Raw genomic sequence first — 11,837 nt, 5'->3', positions numbered from 1 at the left:
TGTGTGATGAATCCGTGTAATTCAACTCATCTCCTAGTCCCCGCCCCTCTCCATGTGAATGTCAGCTGCGCTGCCCATTGGCGACAGGGCTGAGGTAACAAGACCTAAAGACCCTCCAATAAGCGCAGAGGTGGGCGGTGGCACTTGTTCACAGGCTCTCAAGTGTCAGAAGTTAAAACTCCTGCGCGCTATTCTCGCGGAGCATGTCGAGGGTCCGGACCGCTCGACGCACGGGAGTCATCAGCGTGCAGTCATCCAGCTGACTCCCAACACTTTGGACATACCTTCCTGAGAAAGAAGACAAAGAAGACCGGAGCGTTGTTCAACACCACCTCGACCGAGTGACTGCTCCCGTGCGGGTCGGATCACATCCGTCGCTATGTTGTTCCGTGGACTTCTCCTGTGTTTCTCAGTAACAGGTATTGTTCTCGCGCAGCCCGACAGCTCTGGACTATTTTACGCGCTGAGATCGGAACTGTCTGAAGACGCAATCTTGGTGGCCAACAGCGGAATACGCGTGCCTTTCGGGAGGTCGGTCTTCATTGATCCCGTCAACGATTTGGTGATTCAAACGCAGCCGGGGGACCGGTGCAGCATCACCGTCCTGGATAACGACCCGCTCTCACAGAGACCGGGCCATCTCTCGCCCAAAAAGTTTCCGTGTGATTTCGGTCCCAACGATGTGACATACGTGCACTACGGGTCGAGAAGTCCGGCTGAAGACAGAGTGAGGCTGCAGCTCAGGTATGACGCGCAAACTGAAACCGTTATTATCCCGTTCATGATGGAGGTTGAAGTAGTTTTTACTCAGCTAGAATTACTCACCAAAAACATGCCTCTCACTGTTGATCACCTCAAAGCGACCAGTAACCCCATTAATAAGAAGGTTTTAGAGTTTTCTTATGACAGAGACTCAAATAAATGTGAGGTCACATCCCTGACCAGCGGGAGCCCACTGCCGAGGTATGGAAGGCTCATCGACGGGGGGAAACTTTCCAAAATGATGGACTGCGATGAATTCACACAGGCTGACATCCGCTATGAGCACACATTTGACCACAAGTCTCCCAATAGGGACTACGTTCCCATGGTTGTGGAGCTGCACGATAAGGAGGGCAACTTAGTGAAACAGGAGTATTTCCATCTCATGATTCGCATCAAAGCGGGGGAAGAAAACACTCCCCCCAAACCCAGCTTCGTGTCCATGATGATGATGGAGATCAGCCAGTTCGTCATGACCGCCCTCACACCTGACATGCTCGCTGCTGAGGATGCCGAGTCAGACCCAGATGAGCTTATTTTCAACATCACCTCTCCCTTATCTTATGAGGAGGGCTACATAGTCAGCACTGATGACAGAAACCTCCCAATCACGTCGTTCTACCAGCGAGACTTGCGTGATCTGAAGATTGCTTACAAGCCCCCCTCCCTGGACTCGGACACTGAGAGGATTTTCCAGCTTGAGTTTGAGGTGGTCGATACAGATGGGGCTGTCTCAGACCCCTTTGCTTTTATGATAGTTGTGAAGCCGATGAACTCTTTGGCTCCTGTCGTGACGCGTAACACGGGTCAGCTGCTGTACGAGGGGCAGTCTCGGCCTCTCTTCAGCGCCCATAACTTGGAGATCAGTGATGAAGACGACCTGGACACAGTCACAGTCACAGTGGTGGATGGGCTGCGCCACGGGAACCTCATGGTGCTGGGCTCTCACAGGAAACTCTTCACACCTGCCGACCTCACAACAGGGGTCGTTGTGTACCAGCACGATGGGAGCGACACATACAGCGACAACATTGTCTTCAAGATGTCGGATGGAAAAAACGAAGTAGAATTCTTGTTTCCCATTACAATCGTTCCCACGGATGACGAGCCACCGATTATTAATGCCAACACCGGCCTGGTGCTATTCAAAAACCAGATGATGCCTATATCTCCCCTCATGCTCAGCGCGGCCGATATTGACTCTGAGGACTCAACTATTAAATTCACCATTGTCACTCCCTTTTCCACCATTGGCACAGTGCTCTTAAGACAGTCAGATGCCCCAGAGGACCCCTCCTCTTGGAAATTCAATGCTGAGGATGAAGTGTATGAGAAGGAGGTGACAGAGTGGCTTCAGAAGGATATCACTGATGGAAAGTTGTTTTACAAGCACACAGGCCCTCACAGCACAGACACCATCATGGATCAGTTAGTGTTCACAGTTCAGGATGACAACGACCCCCCTAATGAGTCAGGAGAGAGTGCATTTATAATCCGTGTTTTACCCATAGATGACATACCCCCTGAGCTGTTCCCTGGCACCACCCTGCAGATGACGGTTCAGGAGTTCAGGCTCACTCACTTTAGCAAGGAAGTTCTGCGCTACACCGATTTGGACTCTGAGGACCGTGACCTCAAATACACAGTTATCCAGCCCCCGATGGATACAGATGAAAACAACCCAGTTGTGTTTGGTTCTTTGATTTTGACAGACAGCCCCGATACTGAAGTCACTGAGTTCACACAAGCTCAAATTAACCACCATAAGATCTCCTACGACCCCCCAGATGTTGAGCTGGGAATTACAGCCCACGTCGTGCAGTTTCGTTACACTGTTGAAGACACGACTGGGAACAGCGTAGAAGGAGCGTTCACTATTTACCTCCAGCCTGTCAACAACAAACCCCCTCAGATTACAAACACAGGCTTTACTGTGTTTGAACGTGGAATGCACATCATCAGTATTGCGGAGCTAGACGCCACAGACCTCGATACAGAGAGCAAACAGATTACTTTTACTCTAAGCCAGCCCGCTAAATATGGCCAGGTCCAGGTTGCATTCACTGATCTAGAGAAAAAAGGGCTTTTCAGACTTGAGGATATCTCAGCGGGGAAGACATCATATAGTCATGGTGGGGAGGAGACGATGAGCGATGAATTTCAGCTGGATGTTAGTGATGGGATTCATGTTGTAACCGTGACAGTCAAAGTTAATGTAAAGCCTGTCGATGATGAAACTCCAACCGTCAATCTGCCTCCGGGAACAATCGGCTCTCATATGGATGTGCTGGAAAACGGAGCCACAGAAATCACAACTAATGTCATTCAAGGCCATGATGACGACACAGATGACCTCCTGCTGACCTTTATTGTGGAAGATCCTCCAGTAAGGGGTGACATATTACTTAAAGGAGTGCCTGCCACAAGTTTTACACAGGCTGATATTATCAATGGTGTGGTTGTGTATGCACACACCGGTGGGGAGATAGGTCTCTCCTCTGAGCCGGATGGCTTCAATTTGACTCTCACAGACATGTCCCATGATTGGACAGTGGGTGGAAATAAGGTCAACGGGGTCCATGTTCAAGTCACTATCCTTCCTGTTGACAGCGAGGCCCCTGAGGTCGGAGTTGGGATTCAATTCAGTGTCATTGAAGGGAAGAAATACGCCATTGGCCCTCAGCACTTAAACGCTGATGATAATGACACTCCAACGGATGATATCCTTTGCACCATCATTGTTCAGCCCACTGCCGGCTATGTGGAAAATATATCACCTGCCCCAGGCTCAGAAAAGTCCAGGTCAGGAACAGCTATCAGTGCTTTTACCATCAGAGACATCAGGGAGGGGAATATCCACTATGTGCAGAGCATTCACAAAGGGGTAGAGCCAGTGGAAGACAGGTTCACATTTAGGTGCTCTGATGGGATCAATTTCTCAGAGAACCATTTCTTCCCAATTGTCATCATCCCATCAAATGATGAAAAGCCAGAGATTTATTTGAGGGAGATAGTCGTGATGGAGGGAATGAACATCGTCATCGACACTCCGATTCTGAACGGGGCCGATGCCGATGTTCCACCTGAGGAGCTGATGTTCATCATTTCCAAACCTCCCAAACACGGTGCCATTTTAAACCAGCTATCCACAGGCTCAGTTTTGGTGACTAATTTCACTTTGGAGCAGATTAGGGAGGCATCAAGTATTATTTATGAGCATGATGACTCGGAGACAACAGAGGACAGCTTTGATGTCACTCTGACAGATGGAAAGTTCTCTGTGCAGAAAACAGCCATAATTATGATCATTGCTGTTGATGACGAGACCCCCAGAATGCTCATCAACGACGGCGTGGAGGTGGAAATTGGGGAGACCAAAGAGATCAACAACAAAGTGCTCAAAGCAACAGATTTAGATTCAGATGACGATACACTCACATACATCACCCGGTTTGGGCCTGGTCAGGGTGTCTTGCAGAGGAAATCCCCATCCGGTTCTCTGGAGAACATCACGCTAGGCATGAATTTCACACAAGCTGACATTGATGCAGGGCTTATACTTTACACACACAACGGTCAGGAGGGCATCCGAGACTTGATTAAATTTGATGTCACAGATGGAATGAACCCACTAATTGATCGTTACTTCTACATCACTGTGGGCAGTATTGACATGGTGTTCCCCGATGTAGTCAGTAAAGGTGTGTCTCTGAGAGAAGGGGGCAGAGTGACATTGACCACAGATCTTCTCAGCACTACTGACCTCAACAGCCCTGATGAGCATTTAATCTTCACTGTCACAAGGGCCCCTGTCAGAGGCCACTTGGAGTGTACAGATACTCCTGGGATTCCCATTGTTGCTTTTACTCAGCTCCAGCTGGCCGGCAGTAAGATTTACTACATTCACACCTCAGACGACGAGGTAAAAATGGACAGTTTTGAATTTGAAGTCACTGACGGCTACAATCCTATTTTCAGAACCTTCAGAGTCTCCATTATGGATGTCGATAATAAGAAACCTGTTGTTACTGTAAATAGTTTGGTTGTCACAGAAGGGCATATTAAGCTGATTACGCCATTTGAGCTCACTGCAGAGGACCAGGACACAGCTGAGAGGCTGCTGAAATTCTCAGTCACCCAGGTACCGGTTCATGGTAAACTTCTTTACAACCGGTCCACGCCCGTCACCAGCTTCACCAAACAAGACCTCAATGAAAACCTCATCAGCTACAAACACGACGGAACTGAATCATCAGAGGACTCCTTCTCCTTCACAGTCGCCGATGGCACACACACTGACTTTTACGTATTCCCAGACACTGTGTTTGAGACTCGGCGCCCTCAAACCATGAAGATCACCATTGTGGCTATTGACAACGGCGTCCCTCAGATCGTGGTGAATAAAGGTGCCCCTGCTTTAAGGATCTTGGCCACGGGTCACCTGGGGTTCCCCATCAGCTCCAAAGTGCTGCGAGCAGAGGACAAAGACAGCACCCTGGCCTCCTTGGTGTTCCACATCACCACGCAGCCCAAACATGGTTACATCGTTAACCTGGCACATGGGAACAACTCCATCAACACATTTAGTCAAGGTAAACAAACACCCACCAGTATTATAATGCATGACCTTTGCACAAATATTGCGTGTGGATGGCATAATCAAATGACAATGATTTTGTTAAGTACTGTTCAGTGGCTGAATTAATAATGTAATTATCAGTTCTTGTAAACAAAATTACCTTAATGCTCATCCCACTCTAATATACTGTTACAATAAATATTACATTACATTATTAGTAAGTTAAACTACAGTAATGTAAATTTAACATGAAAAAAATGCTTTTGTTTTTTACTCAAACATCTTTAAACATTGTTGAGTATCATTACTTTGTTTATTTGGCAAATGGAAGCGGTTTTAAACATCACTTTTTGTAATGAAATAATGATATTCCCAAATACTTTATTCAGACTAAAATGTTCAAGTAAAAAATCCTTGCAAACCTGTACGTTTTGTGTAATGCTTCACACAATTTTAATTTATGGAGTAATAATTATTCATATGTGTGACAAGTGCAGGTTTGGGAATTTCAATAGTTAATTTGTAGGCCTGATTTAGATGTGACTTCCTCATCAAATCATAATTAGCAGACCAAAGTTAGAGGCTGATGTTTGGCACAAATGTCGTGTAGACAGTTAGAGATGAATAATGTATTATTTCTGCATCACCGGGGAGATGTTCACATCTGATGTTCTCAACAGTGGTTTGTTAAAGAAAGCAAGACAGGAGGAGAGGATCATGTGAAAAGGTCAGAGCAGATCTTTTAATGAAGGGATGGCTTTTAGTTGCGGACCATTCCCGTGGTTTGACCCGGTCAGTCGGTACAAATTGAACATGATTCATAGCAATTAGTCTTAAATATTCAAATGGAAACCTGAACATTTCCATAGAGAGCGAGATATGCCGCCTGAACTGAATTAGTCCATTCCTGCATGTGTGCATGTCTATTTATTGATGACACACACAGAATCAAGGCAACAATGCTGTTGATTGAGGTTTAAAGCGACGCAATCAATGCGTTTTTTCACGTCCCGCTGAGGCAATTATACAAACAAGTAAGGAAATTCACCTGCTCGTGCCACAGCTTGGCAAAACCTCAGACAGGGGGCTGAAGAAAGAGCGTGAACAAGTCGACACTTCAGACAGCCACCGCACCGCGTGCATGTGCTCTTTGAAAAAAAAAAGAGGGCGAAGATTAGACAAGAGTGCCGCGAGAAAGAAAGGCAAAGGGGCAGAAAAGGGGCCAGAGAGAGCAAGCAACATGGAAGAGAGCGCAGAGGAGGCAGGAGGAAAGGGGGGAGGTGTGGCTGGCATGAGAGAAATAAAGAATGAGGCAAGGGGCGTGAGAGAGTGAGTGAGCGAGAGCAAATGGGCTCGTCAGAGGAGTCAGTCAGGTGAAAGAGACAATCCCTCGCTCTTTATTTACTATTCCTATTTCCAGGGCACATCCCATGAGGCGTTATTTTTAAATATTTGATGAACAATGTTCCCCTTGGTTCACCGTGTTGACTTTACATTTGCAAGGTCTTCTGGTTCAGGGCTGCGTCAGAGGAGACCCTTTCCTTGCCGCCTCTCCCGATCAGATCGATGCTCGCTAATGTGAAGAAACAAACGCTACGATACTCTCACGAAAAATTGTACAAAAATGGTTGTGTAGTTGTTTTTTTTCATGTTATGAGAGGCAGCAATGACAGGAAGCCACCTAAGAGGTTTTAGAGGCATCCCAGCCAGGAGTCAGGGGTTTATACTTTTATGAACCTCATTCAGCTGACATCTATTATTGAAGGACAGGGTTCGCAGAGGCCAAGCCCTTTCACATTCTAGATGATTTTTCGGCAGTGTAATAGACGTTCCTGGAGAATGAGGGAAAAATAGGCAGGCAGAAACCCTGTAATTCAAGAAGCTCGTGAAAACAGCTGTGTAAGTGTACAATAGTAATCCAGCGGAATCCCGCCTTTAACATTCTTGCCCCCGTCTGTCATTAAGGAGCCATTGTCACCTGGTTTTCTGGGCTATTGACACAGAGCTTTGCAGGTTCAGGATTTAAACATTTTTTTGTTGGTTTAGCTCGAGCCGTCTCGGATGTGAGGTTGCGGCCTTATCGTCCAGGATTACGGATGCATGACTTTCAGAAAGCGTTCCCTGGTAGAAACTTGTTCATGCTGAGTGCTGATAAGGAATGGAATCAGTGTGATACGAGAGACCTGCTGTTACTGTCGCTGATATGGTGTTGAAGCAGGACAGCTTCCATCTTTGAACAATTATTCGACAGAGAGTGTTTGAACAAACCAGAAAGCCATAATACAACTTCAAAGGGTGTCTGAGGCTATTTCTGTGTATCCAGCGTGAAACTTCAATTTTGTTTTAATCTTTAAAATGATAATTGTTTCATGAATATATGTTTTTAATCTTGACAAGGGCAACACTCTAATATAATAATAATAATAATAAGATATACAATTTACAATTTAGCCATCACCTTGTGATTATTAAAGTAAGGTTAAACATGTCATCATGCATCATTAACATAACAGTAGCCATTGGCGTGTTATTAATTACAGCAACAATATATGTTATTATTTGCTTTGTTTTCCAATGTTGGTTTTGATGTTGACAGGATTTTACCATATTTGCATGAATTTTGCAGCCCTGATTAATATACCCGTTGTATCACTCCTAACTCATTGTTCCTTTCCCGTTCCAGCTGATATTGATGACCTGAACATCTGCTACGTGTTACGGAAGGAAGAAAATGCTACTTCTGATCTCTTCCATTTCTCTGTTGAGGATAAGGGTAACATTTCACCTTTTTATCTTTATACGTGCATTTTAATTTCAGCCACCTTTCTTTTTCCACAGAGGCTTTTTGGTTTATGAGCTGAAAGGTCCTGAATGTGTTACCAAATGACATTTAAACAAAATGTTGATGCAGACAAATTGGCTCGGGTGAAGATCAAACCTGTCACTTTTTGGTATAGTCTCTCTCACCTTAAGACTCATCTCGCCGGGTGAATCTGTAGCTCTCTTCTCTCCGAGTTTCTACTCTAGTTTTCAGGGTTCAGAGAATCACACTTTATATGATATTCCAGCTCAGTTTAATTTTGTAAATCGTTGTAAAGCGACGTACATTTGCTCTGACTTCATTTGATTCAGGATTTGCCGACAAAGGGATCTGCTATTCAAAGCCGCCTTGCAGTTGTGGGTCAGAATATCAATGTGCGTGGGCCGGCCGAGGCCCTTTAGTCTGTGACTGTACGCTACAACTGATGCTCCGTCCTCAACTTGCTGATGAGGCTCACAGGTTCACCAAAGATAGGAAAGGAATTTTCGAGGTGCCAAGATTAGCACAGATCTCTTTCACAGTTTTCTGATTTAATGCGACTCCCTGTGTAATTTGTGAATGCAGCATATGTCAAGCTGCATTACAGTATATTCTATCTTGAACCGAGGCTGATTTCCCAGGGCTTTTTTTGTCAGAATAGAGACAATCTTAACCAACATGTATTGAGAATATGAGCTACCCATTACATATTGCAGATCAAATTTGTTCAGAGTTGTTCAGTCTAAACCATGTTTATGTCAATATTTCAAGTGTCTGCCTCCAGACACTCTCGTACTTAAAGCAAAGAGCACTTTCAGTTTGATCAACATATTTTAATTTTTATGTGCAACATCCTCTGTGTTTGAGATGCAAATGATGATAATTTACTTCCGGATTTATGAACATGAAATGGCCTCTTTAAATTCTGAATTTCATTCTATATGTTTGCTTGGGATAGGCATGAAATTAGTTGCTGCCTCAGTCCATCTACTGAGGCAGCAGCTCATTAAGCAATCAACAACTGGGAGTCTTGTTTAGGACATTTCTGCGATTGAAGGAGCGCTGAAGAGCTGGTTGCATTTGTCTGAGATCAAAAGCTTTGAGGCATAGCATTAACGTTAAGGATATTGCACTCCAAATGAAGAAATGATGCAGACACATACAAGAGTGGAAGAATATGTTAGTTGCAATCCTAAACAAAGTTTTTTTTTAAAGCATATTTTCATTGCTTGCTTGTGTTTCTTTTGTCCTTTTGGAGCTGCTGTAACCAATATAAGTAATGATTCTATGTCCACAGAAATATATTGTGGGCATTAAAAGTAATACAAATATCTAGATTTCAGATTAGAGAAATGTAATACCCACGATTTATTTTTTCATAAAGCCTTTGTGGCGCCACAACCACAAGTCCACGTTATTATTTTTTGTTAAAGCAGTCAGATCACAGGAGGTTACGGGTGTAGTTGTTGTTTCCTTTCTTATTTTTTAATTCACTCAGTGGCGCTCACCCTCAATTTTTTTCAACTCCACCACAATCTTATTGTACGTGTGCAAATGTCAGCCTAATTCTATGTGTAAAAATTACAAATTTAAAAATACACCACACATTTCTTTGAGCAGTCCTCCCTTTAATGTACAGTAAAAAGAAGAGGTGCACTTACTATAAATAGCACGTGTTTATGTAGAGAATGCACTTGGAACCAGTTGAACAAGTTCTCTCAGCCTGTGCATTTACTTCCTTCATAATAAAATATGATGGTTCAAGAACTTCCAGAAGCACTCATATTATTGAGGTATTTGAATTGAGCAGACTTTGAAGAGATGTTCACAATACTTCTCAATCCCAGGACTACATGTGGTGTTTTAGAATGTAACGTTTAAATCATAGATAACTTTTGGTGATTCTCTCCTCAAGTTTAAAACGACTATATGCCGTAACCATCAACATCCAAAAATGACATCCACATTACACAGGAAAAATACCATGTATTGCACAATGTTTGGCTACAAACTAAAACTAATGGTTTTGTGATATAGCCCTGCACTTTCATACTGTGTTATTAATGGACTTTGGAGAAAATGATAATGTGTAGACGAGTAACGGTTCCTTCATGCACATTCAAGAAGAAACGTTGACTAATTGATTTAAAAAAGAGCTCTGTAATTGACGTACAGAGTTTAAATAATTAATCCATAGGTTAACTGGATCCACTTGGGCATCCCTCCCTTGCAAGAGGGTTGTGGCACTGATTCCAGATATAACCCTATTAACATACTGCTAAAAGGCAACACAAGGGTGATTCACAGCAGCAGGTACAACAAAGTGCAAAGTATCCTGCTCAGTTTTCTTCCTCCCTTTAAAATCCCCCGAATCAACTCTTCCGTGTCTATAAGCCTGTATTTTACAGGAAGTGAGCATTATGTGAAACATTATATTCATGTAAGCAGGTACACTAATCCAGATGTGCATTGGTAGACAATCATGCACATAATCCCACACATGCATGCACAGCAGAGCACAGAGGAGTAGCCGTAGGCTAAGGGCCGGTGGGGCTTCCAGCACAAAGAGGTGTTTGATATTTAAAAGCCCAGGCAGCATTGTGGGTAATGAGAGCCCTGGGCGTCTGAGCTGGGCAGAGCTCCGAGGCAGCCACTGGTAATTACGTGGCCCTATTACAGGCTCATCTACAGGGGAAGAGTGACAGGAAGAACCTTCTGTCACAGGTTAAACCTGCTGGGATCACTGTAGTTAACGGTAATGGGCTGCAGCATGGCTGGTTTCCCAGGCTTCTCTTTGGAAGTTGAATGTTCAGTCGACAGTTATAATGGAGCAACAAAACAAAAAAATGACACGAGAGAAATTTGAAAAAATCATGTAAAGTAGGTCTAAAACTAATTATTATTTTCACTGCTGATTGGTCTGCCAATTTTTTTCTCTATCTATAAAACTGTCGACATGTTTTGTCAAAAAATTCACATGTACTATTTACAAACACAACAAACAAAGAAGAGCGAATCCTCAATTGACTGATCGATTAATAATCTATTCGTTCAGTTCTTCTTAACTGGCCTGTTCATTGGAATTACAAAAGCACACATTTTCTCACTTAACTCGAGCAGAGCAGATAGTTTGGATTTTATTTTCCAAGTTTTGAGATATCTATAACAGAAGCTGTGCACAGCTAGATTCCACTGAGGGGGGCGTGGGCGAATTTTATGTTTTATCTTACGGCACCCAGCTTCTTAAAATACATAGATTTTGTTTGTCATTTTTATTTAGTTACACTTCAATACAGAAAGATATTTTCTGAGAAGGCTGAATAAGACCTGCATATTTAGTCTCTCTGCTCATCCAGTCTTTTTTCAGTACGTTTCTCCTCCCACTGCAAACAAGGTTGATGATTACAATAGAATCCTTTCATCCCATCCTCACCTCTCTTGCACAATAGCAACCATGACCTAACACTGCTTTATCCAGAGTTACAATATGTCCCCTAAAACATCACCTGCAGCCTTGTATGAACACAATACACATTGCATATCTTTGGTCTTAACAAATATCTCTTGAATATGACAACACACTGTGTGACGCAGACTACACTGCAAAGACACCAGTTCTTCACCATCAGTTTTGTTTGTGCATGATGTGCGATTGGGTGTGGATCCGTATGACCTCTCTTCAAAAGGTCTGTGTTT

The 11,837-nt window shown here is 43.7% G+C and overlaps 1 protein-coding gene across 1 annotated transcript in view; it reads left to right on the top strand.

Moving 5' to 3' along the window:
• The first annotated feature begins 213 nt into the window (after nt 1-213).
• Nucleotides 214-11,837, top strand: part of LOC117742695 (FRAS1-related extracellular matrix protein 2-like) — a 53,361-nt gene continuing 41,737 nt past the window's right edge. The window contains exons 1-2 of the mRNA XM_034550275.1: nt 214-5,354; nt 8,025-8,114. Coding sequence (XP_034406166.1) covers nt 380-5,354; nt 8,025-8,114 — 5,065 coding nt within the window. The 5' untranslated portion in view covers nt 214-379. The remainder of the gene's footprint in view (nt 5,355-8,024; nt 8,115-11,837) is intronic.

The sequence above is a fragment of the Cyclopterus lumpus genome, chromosome 14 (genome assembly GCF_009769545.1).
Source record: "Cyclopterus lumpus isolate fCycLum1 chromosome 14, fCycLum1.pri, whole genome shotgun sequence".
Classification (NCBI taxonomy): Eukaryota; Metazoa; Chordata; class Actinopteri; order Perciformes; family Cyclopteridae; genus Cyclopterus; species Cyclopterus lumpus.
The sequence above is the reverse complement of the archived record's forward strand: the minus strand, read 5'-3'. Positions and strand labels throughout refer to the sequence as shown.